Below are 20,533 nucleotides of genomic sequence, written 5' to 3'. Positions count from 1 at the left end.
CACACATTTTGTACCACTGTATAAACGGTGGCAAAATACCATCATGGTATTACAATTGGATAACATCCCTGTACCATGATACAGTAACAAAATAACCTTTATTCCTTTCAGGCAAAATATCATTTCCTGCTTTTATTATGAAGTGAAATGGCCGGTTGCATAAACATTAACTGACTTTAAGACTGCATCTTAATAATGATTCTGACTAACTAGCAATTAGTTAGGGCTAATCAGTCTTATTATTTGGATTTAAATTATACCAATTTACCTTTCTATGTAACATACTTAAAACAGTTATGATCAGTCCTGAAGAAAACAATTCATGACTAACTTTTAAGACTAGTCTTAAAGTTTTATGCAACTGGGCACTGACTTGGACATCACATGATGGTTCACACACACATACAGTCAAATTGTCCTGCGTGATTATTCAGGACAAACACAACAGTTTCATTTGTCCCAGACTGTCAATTAAAGCAGTATTTGATAGTACAATTTCTGTAAAAACCAGAGCAGACTTTCTTCCTTTCTTATTGTGTCTGATAATTGTCAAACTATCCAGTTTTTTCTAGTTTTTTTTATATCTGGGCAACAAATAATAACAACAACTGTAGCTTCAATTATGCAAGCAGTATCATCACAAAGGGTTTTAAAAGGCCACGTATGGACCGAGTGTCAACAGAACTGGGTTACACGTCGCCCGTTTTCATCTCCGAGCTCAGGACGTCTGGTCTTTACAGGCCGTGGTTTAATGGTTAGAAAGCTAACCAATACTGTTTAGTGGTGTTTACCAAGTAATCTATTCCTATCAGTGGCATGCACTAGGTGGGTGGCTGCCCCTTTTGTCTAAAAATGTAATGTGCCCCTCTACAGTAAATGTAAATATGATTAATAAGTAACAATATGCGTATATACAACTGCCACTTATATAACTGCGTCCAATAATAATACAAACAAATTATTTAAAGTTAGTTGTGAGTCTTCAAACGTGCTACACGAGCAGCAGGTAAGCCAATACAAAAATATACATTTATCCTACATGATGCAGGGTTCCCACACCTTAGTAAACTTCAAATTCAGGGACCTTTCAAGGACTTTCCAGGTCTAATACCCTCAAATTCAAGGACTGAATGTGGGGCACATTTCAACTGAGAGCAAGGTTACATTGTGTTACCTTTTAAGATACATTGTTACAGTTCCCTTTTGAGGGAACTCGTGCTTCGTCACTGCGGTGACACTTTGGAGACGCCTCCAGGGGTAAGTGCGTCTGAATGTGTATATCAATTTCAACCAATGATGAGGCTTAATGACAAAGACTGGGTGACGCGGGAGCCCGGAAGTATATCTCTATCTGAAATATTGCCAAAGACGGCGTTACAGGGACGCAGAAAGTATGGCGAGGGAGACGCAGCGTCTCGTTCCCTTCACAGGGAACAACAGTTACATACGTATCCAGAGACGTTTTCATGTGTGAAACACAACTATGCAAAAAAGCATTTTGGTATGAATCAACATTCGCATACAGAAGATATAAGCATTTAAAGCGAACAGTTTAGCACGTGTGCTTATAAAGTCTATAATTTGTATGATATTATCCTACACTACACACTGAATAATGTGGATTTTTTCCCCCAGAAAACTTCTTGCATAAAATAGATTCAAGCACTTTCAATGACCTGTATCTATGTATGTATATTTTCAAAAAACTTCCCAGGGCCTTGAATTCCCCCCCCCCAAATTCACAAACGTTCAAGGATTTCAAGAACCCGTGGGAACCCTGATATTTGCACAGAAAGATGCAGATGGATGTTAACCTCTGTCGGTTGTGCGGTAGACTCATTGTGTTACTGTGGTGAAGGTAAAAATCTGTTGGGAGTTCCCAGAGATGAGGTTTGGATTCAGACGGCTGGTAAACCTGCAGGAACAAATTTATAGCATCCTGTCTGTCTGCATCTGAGAGAGATAGAGAGAGAAAAGGAGAGAAAGACATTACTTAAACCAAAAGTGACTTTGAAGAATAATAAAAAATAATGTATATTTTTCTCATTGCTTATTTTAGGGTGACCTGAACATGTTCTTGATAATGTAGCCCCTGTTATATTATAACATACAGTCATTTTAAAGTTTCATTTAAGTCCAAGCATCAGTGTACGGTACAGACCGTTTCTTAAAAAACAACATGAAAGCTACAAATGAATCATTTCAAAAGAATTTACCAGAGCCCTTTATTAGAGCGATGCTATTAATAAAATACAGAGAAACAGAAAGGATCAAACATAGAAGAGAAAAACTGAATCTGGTCTATTTCAGGAAGAAACCATTAATGCTCGGCAGGATAAAGTACTCATCTATTAATAAAAGCAAAACATCTTTGTCCTCTATGAACCATTAACAGATTAACATATGAACCATTAACAGTGTTCAGCACTGATTATTTTTCAATTAATCGACTAATCTGATAAAAACATAAATATTACTCAACTTTTTACTTATTATAGCTAAATAAGGCACTAAAATTAGGATATTTACTGGTAGAAGTGAACCTTTAAAAGTTGCAAAAGTTACACATTACTAATTACTACAGAGTTTTACTCATTTAATCATTTTAATTTGGATATTTTAAAGGCATTCAATTCAATTTTAAGCCTTAAATAAAAAAGTTTGCGCAGCTTTTAAAAAGTAAAACATCTTGTCAAAATAATAATAAACAAAATGAATTGAGTCTTCAGGGATGTGCTGCTGAGGAAATTTTGCCACAGATTAATAAACTCATTTAAATCTTTAACTTTAGACCTTGATGAGAACGAACATTATTCATTATTAATAAAATAAATAAGCTATTATGATCTAAAAAGTGATATACATGCGTTGTTACGGTAATAAAAAACTGTATTTCCCCCTTACTTTAAAACAGATGCGTAGTTTGTGGTTCATACTATTTTTATGAAAACCCAACAAATATTAAACAAATACAAGGGTGATTCTCACGAAACCATTGAAACACCACGGCACTAATGATTTTAGCTTTAAAATGTGTAATATAGTAACATTAAAAAGCATCAGAATTAACACAATACTGTGTTCTACCTTGCACAATGAGTGATTTCAACATAAGAATTTATAATTGTAAATTTTATCTCATTTTCTGCTGAAATTCTCATTACCGCAATGTGTCCGGCTGTGTTTGAACATGCGTTATGTTGTAATTTAATCAAATTAACACAAAAATATTAAGAAATAAAATAAATGGATGTTTTGCTAGACTACTTTAGATGACAGAAAAAATATTTACCGAATATTCATGTATAATAATAATGAAGAAAAATTAGGAAAATGATGTGTCCATGCCTGATGTTCTCATCCTCCGCAACACTTTTTGAGAACAGTTTAAGCACACATACAGAATTTTAATAAAGTTTGATTTTGAGTGACCAAGCACATGGACCAGTTACTTCAAGATGGCTACCAGGTAAGATCATTTTTTTACAGTTAATTGGAAATATTGTCTTGTCAGAATGCTTACACGACATTTTGATTATCATTACCGCAACAGATGCTTATTACATGTTAATTTAATTAATAGAAGCATAATACTTTGATTTTAAATGCATGTGCAGAATCTTCAAATTATGTTCTTTCAGGTTTGTCATGTCATTTTGAAAATATGTCAGTGTTGATGTTTTCTGACTGTTCCGGTAATGAGATTTTTTAGGACTAATTTTTTAAATGATGTTACAAAAAGTGTTAAATGATAAGTAAAAGTTTTTAAATTAATGTTCCCATTTACTCCAGACTTTGTTTTTCAATGTCTGGTGGGAAAAAAGTAAATTTAAGCAATTTTTACATTTTCATGCTTGACATTTTTAAAACCAAGTTTTCGTGAGAATCACCCACAAACGCACTTATATTAAAGGAAATTAAACATTTATTAACCAACATTCATTTGCGCTTTTGCTTCCGACATTGTGCTGTCAGGGTTGCCACATCCACATAAAAAACAGCCCAATGGTCATTCAAAATCAGTCCAAAAGCATCTTAATGACAACTGACAGCCCAAATACCAACAACTAATAAACCCAATACTTTCATCTCTAACCCACCAAAAATCATCAACCTGCACAAAAGTAGCCCAATTTAGCACTTTGCCGAAAGGCAGAGGACCTGGCAACGCTGTCTTGCTTTTAACCAAGCTGGGTCGCCTGGTGAGAAGAAGCGCCTGATAAACGTCCAGCTCGCGTTGTATGAAGAAAACATAACTTTAATTATAAACGCATATATCTGGCTGCATGAAGCGGACGTGTGTACGCGCTTCTGATGGTGGTGACGTCACAGATCAACTAATCAATGATGAAATACGTTGACAATGTATATAATTATCTATTTTTATTGATTAGTTGTTGCAGCCCTTATAAATTTATTTGTTCTGTTGAATACAAATGAAGATATTTTGTAGAATAATTGTAACAAAGCAAATCAAGGGCACCACTGACTTCCATAGTAGGAAATAATAATACTCTGGAAGTGAATGGTGCCCCTGATCTGTTTGTTATTAAAAAATATCTTCATTTGTGTTCAGTAGAAGAAAGACATTTATAAAGGTTTGTAAAAACATGAGAGTGTGAAATGTTAATTTTTGTGGTGAAGTGTCTCTTTAAATAGATCTAAAGAATCAACATCAATAAATATCAGTCTGACCTCATACTGAACCACCCATGACTATTAAGACAGAATATCTTTTAGGATTATATCATAGTGTCTTCACAAAAGCAAGAAACTAAATAAAGCATATGAGTTTGATATAAAGAGTCAGGTGAAGATGTTCCACTAACAAAGATATTAAACGACATCTACATCACCTGAGAGATCACCAAAGCACCAATTCACTTACACACAGTCTGATATTACCAAAAGACAGATCGAAACCCTTAACAGGTTTAATTCGATTACATAAGACTGTCAGAATAAAAGTCTTACAATTATCAGCACTTCTGATCTGCAGGTTTTGAGTTACTGTATCTGCACAGCAAAACCAAATAAACCGTAGACATTTTATTTACAGTATTACCGCTGTGTTAGGACGAAGTTGCAAACTGTCAGGTCAACTCATTTTCTGGTGAAAATAATTCAGTCCCACCTGTAGTTTATGTTTAAATAAAATCTGGTTGGATTTGTTGTTGTCATGACAATCCGCACAAGCAATGTCAAAATGTAACATTGAAACGTGACATATTCTTGATGTTTCTGCACTAAACAAACATTTCACAGACTTTAAAATAAATCCTTAAAGATTGTGCAATCAAACATCAGCAATTGTTGACGCAAAACATGCAGAATAGCCACCGGATAAATTGCGCGCATGAGGACAATATACTGTAATAACACAGCTTTATTGAATTGTGCCACCTCTGCCAATAAGCTAAATGACGATAACAGCAATTTTCTCAGATTTAATTTAGCTCCTTTTCTAAAACCATGATGGTGTGATAATGAGCTTGCAAAGCGATTTACAATTAACTTTGAATTTCAAATATGTATGTCTAAGTTTAAAAGCTACTGTTGAAGAAATGAAGAGTTTAGATGCAAGTGTATTTTTTGTAAATGAGCATTTTTTTTACCAGGCTCTTCTGTTTAGGTTGAGTACTAGTAGATTTGCTTTAATGGAAGTGAAAAGTTTATTAGTCAGTAATTGAAATGCCCTATTTTTCTACAAATGTGTCACTTTAGTCATTTCACTGGTATTGGTATTTAACACATTTTACTGACTTTCGCTGCAAAACCCTCTAAGAACATGAACAAGAAATTGGACAAGAAATCACTTAAGATGCAAATATAAACATTGCAAATGATGAAAGTCAGATAGTAAAAATGAAGAAACTGAAGCACACATTAGGGGGCGCTGTGATGCTTGTGACTGCCGCATACGGGCCGTATTCAGGTCCAAGTACTCACAAGGGACACAAGTTTAAATGTGATCTATGGTCGTTTCACATTCATCTTATATGCACTCTCAGGACTTTGCTGAAAAATTGACGTGAAATTTAACAGTTTCTTTCAAAAACGGTATTTCTGAACGCTCTCAGCCCGGGATTAAGCAGATTTGAAGTGAAAGTATTTGATGAATGTAAAATATGTGTTGGATGGGCACGAATAATCGATTGACCGAGTACTCGAATATGGCATCGATGATTGATTATGAAAAGATCACCATATGGGTTTATTTATTTTTTGTTGTTATGGCGGCATTTGGATATCTGGTTAGCATTACAAGCGCCTGTGTGTAGTAAAGACTGGGTGTGTGTTTGACGTCGATGTAAGCTGACATCAGTACCATGCATGATTCAAAAGCTTCCAATGCGCACTCGCACCGGCCACGGCAACCCCGCTGATCCGCGCTACGCTGTGAAGCCTTACATTACTGGTTTTAAAAAGGATGCAGTAATTTTCGGATTTACTTCGGTAAGACAAAAATACAGTCAGTCAGGTGCAAAATGTACAGCGCCGTCACAAGTTCCCTCATATCATCTTGTATTTAAACATCAAATGTCAAGAGATACCAGAGAGCCATACGAGCATTAACGTTACATCTTGACTGAGAACAGGTGAGAGGACGACACGAAACAGCTAATCGCTAAAATGATAGCAAAAGACTTAAAGCTACTTAATGTTATGAGGTTTGTGCTTTATCTGGGCGTGTTTTAAAGCGCACTGTTATTGTGCACATACGCAAACGGGAGTTAAACTTTCTGTCCAGTACATAACTTAGTGTAAGTCTAGGGCTGCATAACGATTAATCGCGATTAATCGTTTAGAGAATAAACGTTTTTGTTTACATCATATATGTGTGTGTACTGTGTATATTAATTATGTATAAATAAATAGACATGCATGTAGATATTGAAGAGGTATTTACACGTGTATATAATTTTTTTATATTCATATAATTTATACTATATAAATATTTATTCTATACATTTTGTTTTCTTAAAATTATACATGTGTGTGTGTGTATTTATATATACATAATTATTATACACAGTACACATACATATATAATGCAAACCAAACTTTTATTCTGCAAACAATTAATCGCGATTAATCGTTATGTAGCCCTATTTAAGTCTTGCATTTTGTGCAGATAGATGCAACATTTATGATGTGTCAATGCTTAATGTTGAGTGCGTCATATAGAAATCACTTCAGTTTGTTTATTAACCCTTTAGTTTCACTTCATCACGCAGCTATTCCTGTTAGAGGTTTCTGTTAAAAACATGTAATAAATCAAAAATCTAGTATGTGTTAATTTTTCTGTCATAATTTCTTCAAAATTAATTTTATTTGAGTTTTTTTAATTAAAACATTTTATTTTCACCATGACGTGTATGCCCCGCCCCTTTGATTGCCCCACCCCCAGTTAATCAAGTACTCGTTTTTCAGACCTATGGATTAATCGAAATGAAAAAATTACATAAATGCACATCCCTAATATGTGACGCTGGAGTCCCATCAACCTTTGGTCCCAAAAGAAGCACTTAGATAGATGCTGTAACCACAGAGACTAGAATTGGGTTTGTTGCCATGGTAGAAAGAGGAGAGCGCTTAACCACATATAAAATACCTGAATCATGTCAGCAAATGATCATAAGAATTTACAATAGCCAAAATGAAGCTGGGGGGAATAAACATGGCAAAATTCCCATTGATTTACAGTAAGTTTTTAATAATGTTGTTTACAAGCGCAAAGCTATTTTAGACGATCTGTTATTGTCAACTACTCAACTGAAACATACAGACAAGTAAAGGTTCTTTGCACGGAAATTTTTTTTTACTGTGGGAGCGAACGATTCGACTCTGCACGAAAAACAGTAGATCATCCAAACTGGCCGTTTCTACCACTTATAAATGTAATCATCATCATTCACACAAAGCGGCCCATCAGCACAAAGGGGAATATGAATAATTCATATAAGTGAGATGGTGGGTGGACGAGATAATGGCTCACACGTGTTGCCCTCTCTCTCTCTTTCTCTCCGTTTCCACAACCCTCCTTAACTTCTAAAACGTGGTATAATATTATGTAACGCGCACATTTCTGGATGAACTTCTAGTAATGCGCATTAAAGCACACAGATGTGTCAGAGTAACAGGTGCATTATAACAGATATGGCGTCAAAGTAAACATTAAGAGCAAAAATACAGCATATCCAAGTATTATCATCACTTCCTAGCTAAGAGTTCGATTGGTTACCTGAGAAAGCGTTGCTATAGTAACGAGACAGCGTTTGCATGATGTCTTTGGAGTGCTGCGTCCAGGGAGCGATCTTGCGGTACGTCTTTACTCGATGGACCAGCTGAGATCCTCCGTACTGTAGAGACAAAGTGTCTCCGTGGTCCTCGTACAACTCTTCAAACAATCTAAAATAATAATAAACAGCAATGTTTGATTAACACAACTGCAATCTTCACAACAAGACTTTGTATATTTTGTGTGTTGTGAAGTAGAAGCACATTGATGATTATCTAATCTATTTACTATGATCTATACCCAGGGTTTTAACTCTTCAGTAAATATACTTAAATACACTATACAAAATGCATGCTGGGTTATTTTCAACCCAGCGTTGGGTCAAAAAGGGACGAGCACAGCAGCTTGTGTTGAAATTAACCCAAAAAAGTTTATATTTGACCAAACAATGGGTTAAAACAGCCCAGCATGGGTTAAATTACAACCCAGTTGGCTTTTTGACCCAACGCTGGATTGAAAATAACCCAACTTTTTTTTAGAGTATACTGTACTTTACTTGAGTTTTATTTTTCCTAAATACTTGTGACGTTTCTTTACTACATTTGAAACACAAATATCATACTTTTACTCAACTACATTTATAAAAAAGGTCCCAAAGTAGAAAGTCGTTTCTATGCAGTGGGTTTGTCATTTTTTCTGGCTTGCGATCTGTCAGGACCATAGACTGTAAAAAATGGACGTAGTGTCTGTGGCGTCATCCATAGGTTTGTGAAGAGCTTTTTTGAAGCCAATAGTTGGCAGGGCTTGCGTCGTCATCTTGGAGGGCGTCACCATGCATCACTTGTGGATAATCAAAAATGGGTAAAGATGCGGGACGTGGGTGAAGCTAAGGATGCTGAAACCACGCCTGCCTAGCTCGACGGTAGTGACAACAGTGGCAGTTCACCCGTCACTCAAGTGGCCACGCCCTTAATTATGCAGAACTTTAAAGCTTAAAGGAACAGTATGTAGGATTGTGGCCAAAACTGATATTGCAATCACAAAACTTGTGGCTAAAACTGGTATTGCAATCACACAACTGGTGGCCAATACACAAAATGACAACATAAACATCAGTTGAGGGCTGCAACTCCACTTTTTAAATGACAATATCCTGACCAGACCACTGTTGTCAGTGATATAAGTATTTGAAATGAAAATGATTTCTTAATGTCTAGTGACATATCAGGGCCATATTATGATTAATTGATATACATTTCTTACATACTGTTCCTTTAAAGGACAAGTTCGGTGTTTTGCACTTGGGGCCCTGTTTTCAGATTGTTTGTGATGAAGTGGAACGGTTTTGACTGAAATTTCGACGTGTGCGGCTGCCCTGAGAATTTTCGGGTGTTTGCAGTGTTTCCCACATGATTTTGAGAGACTGTGGTGGTGATGACATCACACGCCAATTAGCATATATGTGACGTCATCGTGTCGTGTTTGTGTTTGATCTAGTGTTGGCACCTGAAATATGTTTCACTTTTACTCTTTGATCTGTATCTGTATTATACATCACATTATATTTTAAGCCGAATTAAGCTGTTTTAAATAGTGAAATAAAAATGTAAATGGGAATCATGAAAATTCTATTTGTGGGGGCCGGTGTTGATTCTGTGGTGGGCCACCACAAATAAATCAATGTATGGGAAACACTGTGTTTGTGTTTCAGCTCCTACCTTTACAATGGGTTTAATGGTGCACTGGAACAATCCTTCCTAAAATGCATTAAACTTTCGTTTACAAAGACGTGAAACTCATCGAGTGGTCAGGGGTGTTCACTGATATGCTCACACAAAAATCGCTGCAAAATACGCATTTCAACAGGTTTAATCATAGTTTTTGCCAACTCCATTGACTTGTATAAGATGTGCTGTGAGGTACGGTATTACTCCGCGCCGGGAACTTTGTTTCTATTCTTGCAATTGGCAATGGCGGATTAGCGCCACCACCTGGCCTGGAGTGTCTATTATTCAAGCTCTCAGCTGAAGAATATACGGGTGTGAGGTGTTTGGAAAAATAGGTCCACAAGTTTACAGAGAATGGTAAAACACCTGTTGGAAAGCATCTTTTGCAGCGATTTTTGTGTGAGCATATCAGTGAACACCCCTGACCACTCGGTGAGTTTCACTTCTTTGTAAACGAAAGTTTAATGCATTTTTAGAAAGGATTGTTTCAGTCCACCTATAAACCCATTGTAGAGGTGGGAGGTGAAACACAAACACCCGAAAATTCTCAGGGCAGCCGCATATGTCGAAATTTCAGTCAAAACCGTTCTATTTCACTATAAACAATCTGAAAACAGGGCTTTAAGTGTAAAACACCGAACTTGTCCTTTAATATAATTTAAACAGATGAGTTATAAAAAATTCACCCCCTTACAGTTGTCATGAAGGGCAAAATTAAAGGATTACTCTACTTTCTTTAAAAAAAATCCTGATAATTTACACACCCCCCATGTCATCCAAAATGTTGATGTCTTTCTTTGTTCAGTCGAGAAGAAATTAAGTTTTTTTTAGGAAAACATTCCAGGATTTTTCTCAATAGACCGCAACAGTTTACAATTAAAATTGCAATTTCAACACAGCTTCAAAGAGCTCTAAACAATCCCAAACGAGGCATAGGGGTCTTATCTAGCAAAATGAACAAATGATTGTCTTTTTGGGCAAGAAAAATAGACCCAACAATGGGTTATTTTATAAAAAAGTCAAAAAATATGCACTTTTAAACCACAACTTCTCGTCTTGGACCAGCCGTGTGACGCGCCAGCAGGTAATGCATCATGGCACTACTACACTTGTAAACACTGGCGTAGTAGTTTCGTATACGTCATGCAAGACCTTTTGACGTCATGACACATTACATGAGGTCGCACTGGCGCGTCACAAGTTGTGGTTTAACCTCCTAAGACCCGAGCTTTGGTTTGTGTCTTTTTTTTTCAGATTTCTTCCAGCTATTTGGGGTTAGGAAGAACCAAAAAAAATAAAATAACCAAATATTTTTCTTTGAACATGAAGCAGTGGAATTGTCCACGTTTGTGTACAACAGGTCCCAGTTACACAGAATTAGGTATTATGGTGAAAAACAACAAAAAATGTGATGTCCACGTATGTGAACACACCAGGTCTTAGGAGGTTAGAAGTAAAAAAAATTCTAGCCGAAAATGACGATCGTTTTGCTAGATAAGACCCTTATGCCTTGTATGGGATTGTTTAGAGCCCTTTGAAACTGCATTGAAACTGTAAACTGCTGAGGTCCAATAAAGTTTATTTAAATTGAGAAAATCATGAAATGTTTTTCTTAAAAAAAACTTAATTTCTTTTTCGACTGAACAAAAAAGACATCAACATTTTGGATGACATGGGGGTAATTATACTATTATACTTAATTACATAAACCAAAATCACTTTTTGTACCTGGCTGTAAACATTATTTTTTGCTGTAAAGTTGGGCATTTTAACATGGGGGTCTATGGGAATTGACTCCCTTTTGGAGACAGTGTCTAGCATCCCGTTAATCAATTGCAGTTTATGTCACTGCCGTGTAGGCTTCATCAGAGAGATCAGGACCTTTCACTGTTGCCAAGTATTTCAGAAACTTGCGGTTTTCTGGATAGCTTTAAATGGCCTTTGGTTGTTTTTTTACCAAATCTGGCAACCCAGGGATCTTCCCCGCTAATGTAAATGTTGTTGGCGCTATTGCACAACTGAAAGCTCTCTTAAAAAGGCAAATAGGAGAATAAAAAATGAAAAAGTCACATGTTATAGTGTAGTGTGATTATCTGTGGGTTCAACAAAAGTCAAATTCTAATTCACAAATTAATATTTTTTAGCAGGAATAGTATTTGCAGGAAAAGCACAGTATCCACAAATGCAAAATGTTTTCTCTAAAGTAACCATACTCCAATTAAGCAATTTTTAGTAAAATCCAAAAAATCAGTAGGTTGCTTCTTATGCTACGTACACCAAACGTGTAGCATCGCGTTGCTCGCTCTAGATTACTCGTGGGATTTAACTTTGTGTCATGCAAATTTTTCGTTGAGTTGAATATTTTCAACTTGTGCAAAGGTGCATTTGAGACAAATAGCGTGTGTTTTTCACGGCAATCGCGCTGTCCAATTTGCGTCATTCACATTGCCCCATGCGAGGTCGCGCCTGATCACGTCTTTGCATTGACTTGGTATGTAATCTACTCACACAAATTGTTAAACTTGCGTTTGGTGTGTACTCCCCATTAGGCATAAGGTATGCGAAAATAAAACAAGAAAGGAAATTTACTTTAATTTTTAATACTCGAGTAGTTTTAAAAACACATACTTCTGCACTTTTACTGAAGTAAAAATGTCTTTACAACTTTTACTTGTAGTGGAGTAATATTTGATGAGTAGTATTCTATACTTTTACTCAAGTAAGGAAGTTGTGTACCTCGTCCGCCTCTGCTCTTGAATGAAAAATAATGAAGTGTTTTCTGCCTTACATTGGGTGCTGGTTTGATACATTTGTAAAGCACTGTATATAAACGCTGTATTATATATAATGTACAGTATATAGTGTTGTTTTAGGGATGTTTGTACCTGACACAGTCAGTATCAAATTGAAGTTTGGGTCTGTCTATTAACCCGAGTGCATAGAGTTGATACGCCAGGGCACATTTTCCAACCATGAACTGTGCCGTGTTGGTTCGATCGAGACAATCCACACAGTTTGTCCTCAAAACTCCAGTCTGAAAAAAACACACAAGTAAACAAACTTTATTTTATTAATGCATGCTTGGGTTTTTATTTCTGTAAATATATCATGTTCAAAACCCAAAAATGTTATCACAGCAGACTGTAGTCAGATCAGGTGTCATATGTAAAGTGAAGTGGCCTGGACTGTCCATCGGGAGCACCGGGACTATTCCTGGACTTCTGGCATAAATGCTTGATATAATGCTCTGTGCAGACCCATGTTATCTAATATAAGGACTTGTTTACTTTAAATTTGCTTGTAAATGTTTTACTATGATGGTCATGCTGTGTAATACATTTAATTCAGAGGGAAAAATAAGGTTGTCTGTGGTTTCTTAATTTATTTGGGTGGGTGTGGGAAGTTTGTAATTTTTCTGATGTTAAAATAATTTCTTAAATATATCTGATTTGACTTGTTTAAGCTTTACAATACCGTCAACTTCTGCATCTCAACCAATGGTATGGGTTTAGGGGCGGGGTCACCTGTGTTACGAAGCAAACATTTTGAAATTGACTCTGTATAAAATGTACTCATTTACCTGTAATCTGCCGTTTGGTGTCACCTTCCCCCCAAGATCGCCCCACCTGCAGAAAATAAAGAGTTTCATGATGATTTTTAGCCCCGTCTCTTAATCCCATCCTTTAAAGGTGCATTAGGTAATTTTTTTAGGGATCTCTTGACAGAAATGCAATATAATGTACATAAATATATTATCAGTGGTGTATAAAGACCTTACAAAATGCACTATATTGTTTTGATTACTTTATAATGAGCCATTTTTATCTACATACACTACGGGTCTCCTTACATTAAAGGGACACTCCACTTTTTGGCGTAGTGATATTACGTACTGCCTGAAAATAGTCCCCTTGGTTACTTTCGATAGCAGTGGACTATTTTTAGGCGCTGCGTAATATCATTGCGCCTGCTGCAGCCATGTTACAGCAGCAAAGTCCTTGATTATTACGCCAGAATACGAGTATAGTTCCTAGCCACATCTGCCTAGAAAATCGCTATTTTTTAGTACACCATGTAACTTCCAAAAGGGTTAGAGTTTTAAATAAGAAAAATATTAAAACTCTTTGGTTATTTTTTAGTGCCATGCTAATGCTCTAATCAGATTCAATGGATTATGCTAAGCTATGCTGAAAGTGGTAGCGGCAGACCCGGAGATCGGCTAAATGGATTCCAAGACGGTAAAAATGAAATATTTAACTCTAGGGCAGCTGGAAAATGTGCATATTTTCAAAAAAGTGAAAAGAGTGTCCCTTTAGGGGGCGTGCACACCAACACTTTTACGCCCGCGGCCGGCGCATGTTTTCAATTCATTTCAATGGAAACTCTGCGTTTTTCAAATAAGCCAACAGCTAGCGTTTTTTTTCGCGCTGAAAACCGGCGCTCAGCAGTTTTCCGAGCTCGGCGCTGAGCGTCGAGAGTTGAAAGAGATTCAACTTTGAGTGAAAAGCTCCGCTCGTCAATGTCAGTTCTCACACGGCCATCCAATCACAATGGAGGAGGGGCGGGACATTACCACAGCAACCAACCGCCTCACAGCTCAAGTATCACAGCTACCAAAGCGCTCGGCTGACAAACAGCTGACATTCGGTGTACTCAAGGCGTTTTCAGACGCGTTTAAAAGTTTTGGTGTGTCCAGCCCCTTAAAGTCAGCGTCATGTTTCTAACAGTAGCCCTAAATGGACAAACTGATCTAAAGAGTGCTTTCGTCCCTACATTGCCTTAGACAACATAATTGTCCTGTGGCGGCTATCATGGTTGCAATTCACAATCTCACCACTAGATGCCGCTAAAATGTACACATCATCTTTAATCAACAGTTCTGACAGCGGTTCCCATTGTTTTCTTCAAACGTTCACCTCTGAACCTTCTGTCATGTGTTAATATGGCAGCAGTGTCTCTGTGTGAAACACGCGAGTGCTTTAACACGTGAAAGACCATCAGTGATTTTATAACAACTGCAGAAAAACAACAAAAGTGCTGCCATTTATTTCAACAGTGATAATGGGGCTGAAACCTTCTTATGAGCACTTATGACAAGAACACAGACATCACCACACACACATCTGCACATGTGAAGTTCATTTTAATTCACTATAGTGTCATGGATGAACACTTGCTCAGCTCTGTCGCCTGTATGCTGGTTTATTTGCTTTTTTAATTCAATGACTCAATACAATGTTGTGAAGTTAATTATAAGTTTGCACCAGTAAGGGATCTTTGAATACAACAGAGAAATCAAAAGCCCCCCTTGGTTTGGATCACATTCGATTTTTGAGTTATGGATGGGAAAATTTTTCAGATGAGCAAAAAATGGGTGAGGGAAAATAAAACAAGAATCAAATAAAACAAATATAAGCATATATAAATGAAAAATTCAATCCAATACATGAACACACATCTTAATTCTTTCTCAATGTTTAAGACATAACTGCAGACCCCAGCTCACCAAATAGGGGGTGTACACTCCAAAAGTAGGCGGTACCTCCAAAAACGGTTACTGTTTGATTCTCAGAATGTTCTGGGAAGCAAAACCTAAACTTAGTTGTGTTTCTTGGGATAGGGGTTAGGCGTGTCTTCCTAACTATAATAACTAGCTTCCAGTAGCGGCCAATGTACATTCACCAGAGAGTATTGGGATAGGACGTAGCGTACGATGCGTAGTGACAAACGCGGAAGCACCAAAACAAAATGCCAGTCATGAATAAGTCAAAACCAAAGATTTTAAAGAAAATGGTGGAGGATTACTATATAAAACGAGAGGATACTGAGTTAGCCTTATCGGTAGCTAAAACAACTAGGGCCGTCAAAATTAACGCGCTAATAAAGCGTTAATGCAAATATATTTTAATGCCACTCATTTTATTAACGTGCAATTAACGCAACGCGCAATTTCTGTTTGACCCTTGGACTAGCCCATATTTTAATAAATTGAGATGCAGCCTTAGATAGTAAATGTGACTCGTGCTGTCTAAATGAGTTGGAGTTTTTTTATATATAAAAATAAGAACATTAAGCTCTTGTCTAGTGAATCCAATGCTCTAAATGGTCGTTGAACATCTAAAATGATCTTTATATGTACATTTTCTGAGAGGTGTACCGTCCTAAATGCTTAAAGGGGACAGAGAATGAAAAACCTTTTTAACCTCGTCTTCGTTGAATAATGGTAGTCTATCCGCATTCACGAACATACAAAAAGTGCTAGACATGCTAAACATCTCAGTCTCATAGAAATTCCTCTTTTAGAAATGTCAGCCAGAAAACAGCCCAATCTGAAAAACTGATGCTTATGACATCACAGGCATCTAACTGCCCTTCCACTTTAAAATAATTGGCTACATTTTTTGAGTGGCAGCAAAGTCAGCCAATCAGAAATGAGATTGCAAGTTAAGCCAGTAGGGGGAGCCAAATAGGTACAAAATCACTTGTTTAAAATACCCCACCCTAATAGAGCTATCTGAGAGAGGTTTTTAGGAAGCTTCTAAGGCATTACAGACCCAAACAAAAAAATGTTTGTCTACATGTCACATCACAAAACAAGGATAAATACCCCGTTAAATCATTCTATGTCGCCTTTAACTAATACACAAAGGATGGTTGTCCACACACTTGCGCGTATGACATTTTGGTTTCGGTTTAAAACATGAGAAAATATGAAAATGAGAAAATAAAGTTCAGGACCTAATTTATGTTAGAGGGTTAAGCTAAAAAAAAAACGATCTTCTTCACGCTAACTGAAAGATCTGAAGCGCGTCCACACAGACGCAAGAATTAAAGTTTGAAAATATCTGTTTTTACAAGAATTCACACTGTTTTGTCTTAAGTAGGGGTGACCAGGGTTGGTTGTCACAATTTTTACTCATGCATGAATTGCTCATCTTCAAAAAATCTTTCAGCAGTAATTCCTACATGAAATGAAAACTTGGGGTCTTGGCTTTATATGTGTATACTTTTTACTTTTAGAATGTATTGTAACAGGAAGTAATTAACCATCAAAAACACTCTGACACAATGTGACAGTCACGGGGTTGGTTGTCCCTATAGTGGTTCAATAGGATGATAAATTGAGATCTAAAAAGATAATGTGTAACTTTTTATTTTTTTAAGCTAGAAACTGCAAAAAAGTTTTAATATGAATACCACCCCTATCATCAATGCCCATTATGTTTAAACAATGGGATTAAAGTGGGTGATCAGTTACTTGAATTGTCTACTGTGTTGAGAAATATAATGAAATAATTTATAGTGTTAAAACCTCTTTATTTAATGCTTTATTTATTTTATTTTAACAGCAAACAAAAACAAACAAACAAACAGACAAACAGTCTTAAAAGGTCTACATTTCCAATACTCACATGTGACAACCAACCCCGCAAGCTATTAGACAACCATCCCCAACTGACTTCTTGACAAACATGCTAAGCTAGCTGCCACACGGCTTTGACTTGAAAGCTAAAATATGACTCAAAATAAAGCTACTACTTTTGACTTTTTAATGAGTGTTTTGTTTTTGAATGACTAATATCCTACAAGATCTCAACACAAAAACAACACCAACATGAAAATTTACTCTGACCCGTAAAAATAAAAAAATGTCTCCTAACCTCAATGTTTTGTGTCTGCTCAGCAAAATCTCAAGTGCAAATGAGTAAGCTATTAAAGGCTAACAAATTGATATCAAAGTTGTACCACAGCTGTACAACCAACCCGTGAGACAACCAGCCCCGGTCTCCCCTAAATGTTTGGTAACGGTTGAGGAAAAAATAACTGATGTGTAAGATTATAGAAGATCCTTGCATTGTACAGTAGATCTTAAAGCTGTCTGTCTCAATAAAAAAGTATTATTATTAATATTGTTTTTTGAATGTGGTAATTTTTGTGGTAATTTTTTATTTTTTTCAAAATTAACATTGCTGACTCTGTCAACTTCAAACAGGTGTAATTCTGTCATGATTTGTCGGATTACAAAAATTTGCAAATTTCGCAAGTAAACTCTTCGCAATTAATCTACATTAAATATTTTAATCGGAAAAAAACCTTAAAAACAACACATGGTACACTACGCTAATCTCTGGTGAATGCACATTTGATATCACCGAAAGCTAGTTATTATAGTTTATTAAATTTTACATCTGAATATTTTTCTCAATTGCTCGAGTACTCGAACGTGGCATCGATGATCGATCACAAAAACGATGATCATATGGGTTTTTTATTTATTTTTTGTGGTTATGGTGGCATTTGGATGTCTGGTTAGCATTACAAGCGCCTGTGGTAGTAAAGACTGGGTGCGTGTTTGAAGTTGTGTTGAGCTACGCAAACCATATGACATCACATCAGTAACGTCGTTACCATGCATGATTCAAAAACAGGTGAGAGGACGACACGACACAGCTAATCGCTAAAATGATAGCAAAAGCTGCTTAGTGAAGCTTGTGCTTTGGCTGGATGTGTTTCAAAGCACGCTGTTACTGTGCACATACACAACAGGAGTTAAACTTTTTGTTCAGTACATAACTTAGTTTAAGTCTTGCATTTTGTGCAGATAGACGCATGTTGTATAATACATTTATGTTATAACAAGGCTTAATATTATGTAGAGTGCGTCATATAGAAAGCGCATCAGTTTGTGTTTATTAACCCTTTAGTTTCACTTCATAACGCAGACATTACTGTACTGGGTTTCTGTTTAAACATTTAACTCATCAATTATCTAGTATGTGTTCATTTTTCTGTCATAGTTTCTTCAAAACTAAGTTTTATTTGAGTGTTTTTAATAAAAATATTTTAATTTTCACCATAACGTATACGCCCCGCCACCTTTGATTGCCCCGCCCCCAGTTAATCGAGTATTCGTTTTTCAGAACTGTGGATTAATCGAAATGAAAAAATGACATAAATGCACATCCCTACTTTTTTGGGCTTCAAAGTCTAAAGTTGTTCCCTAGCCGCTGTTTACTAATAAAACACTGATTGTGTTTGTCTGAATAAAAATAATCATATACATCGAGGATGGATTAGGGGTCATGATTTTCATTATTCGCCAGAGAATCGTACTCTTAATTTTATTTACACAGGACTGAACATTATTTAGGAGTCTGATTTAGATTGAGCATTTATGAAAGCAACTCTTATAATAACATCAAACAATTAAAAAACTATGTAAAACATCTACCTTTCATCAGGTCGTAACGTATGGCAGTAGAAGTCAGGTCTGTTGACGAAGAAACCCGTCCGCTTGACCACGTTCTCAGCAATCATACTCAACCGATCCAACACATTACACAGTTTACTGGAGACACAGAGAATCAAAGAAAGAAACCTTCAGCGCTGACAGGACGAGGACACAACATCCCATTACATAATCGTGCTTCTTTACACACAATGTTTCCAGTACTGTCTGTGTTTGCCAGTACCTCTTGGTGTAGCGGGCCATGTCCCAGGCGATGTACTCGATGCCGTGCTCAGGAGGAAGAAACTGATTAAGGTTTGTGATAGTGGGATAAAGCTCATCGCTCAAGATCTTCTCATGTCTCCTCTTCTCACGTTTCTGATAAAAAATAAACAGAACTCATTACATGTTAAATCCTTTTGATGTTAATATACAGGTACAGTACAGATGATAGGGCTGTGCCGATTAATCGCGTGTCCCATTAAAAAGACCTGTCTAAAATCGATTCTGAATCGCAAGGCTCCGATTCTTTGTTTCATGCACAGTTCATGCGTGTACTACGGTGTTTGGTCAGTAGGAAGTCCTTATCAATCTAAAATCATTATAGTCGGAGTCGTGTATAACGTGCATTTAAAAAAGCAACACTCATTAAACAAAATCATTCAAATATTCTTTATTATCATGAAAATACCTGAAACAATCTGAAGAAAAACAATATAAATATCCCTTAGACATTTCCTGGAATAGCGTTTCTAGTGGCTACTTCTTCTGTGGCACAATTGGAGTTTCTGCACAAGAGCGCCCCCTGGCTTTTGGATGTGGCGTCATTTCACCGTAATTCATTCAAATTCATTCATTGAGAAAACGCGCATTTGCACGGTTAATCGTCCCAGCCCTAACAGATGATGCACTTTAATATATCACACACACCACTGGACTGTAACACACACGTGATCTAATGGAGGTTTACAACACTGACAGTCATTGGCTCACATTAACATTGAACATTTTTAGAAATCTTTGCGTCTCTCCCCACCACTTTTGTGCTTCACCTTGGTGCAGATAATAAACACACACACAGACACACACACATGCACGCACACATGCACACACACATGCCGCAAACACACACAAATACACACACACTCCCACACACATAAACGGGTGATTCTCACGAAACCATTGAAACACCACGGCACTAATGATTTTAGCTTTAAAATGTGTAATATAGTAACATTAAAAAGCATCAGAATTAACACAATACTGTGTTCTACCTTGCACAATGAGTGATTTCAACATAAGAATTTATAATTGGAAATTTTATCTCATTTTCTG

The 20,533-nt window shown here is 36.6% G+C and overlaps 1 protein-coding gene across 2 annotated transcripts in view; it reads right to left on the bottom strand.

Annotated features, from left to right (window-relative positions):
• The window catches only part of fig4a (FIG4 phosphoinositide 5-phosphatase a), a 65,021-nt gene that overhangs the window by 15,921 nt on the left and 28,567 nt on the right, over window positions 1–20,533 (bottom strand). For both annotated transcript variants that reach the window (XM_055185746.2, XM_055185745.2), the window contains exons 12-17: window positions 19,443–19,576; window positions 19,202–19,318; window positions 13,550–13,595; window positions 12,855–13,003; window positions 8,246–8,412; window positions 1,815–1,953 (exon numbers count right to left, since the gene is read on the bottom strand). In XM_055185746.2, the coding sequence (XP_055041721.1) occupies window positions 1,815–1,953; window positions 8,246–8,412; window positions 12,855–13,003; window positions 13,550–13,595; window positions 19,202–19,318; window positions 19,443–19,576 (752 nt within the window). The remainder of the gene's footprint in view (window positions 1–1,814; window positions 1,954–8,245; window positions 8,413–12,854; window positions 13,004–13,549; window positions 13,596–19,201; window positions 19,319–19,442; window positions 19,577–20,533) is intronic.

This window comes from Misgurnus anguillicaudatus, chromosome 18, assembly GCF_027580225.2.
Source record: "Misgurnus anguillicaudatus chromosome 18, ASM2758022v2, whole genome shotgun sequence".
Lineage (NCBI taxonomy): Eukaryota > Metazoa > Chordata > Actinopteri > Cypriniformes > Cobitidae > Misgurnus > Misgurnus anguillicaudatus.
The sequence above is the reverse complement of the archived record's forward strand: the minus strand, read 5'-3'. Positions and strand labels throughout refer to the sequence as shown.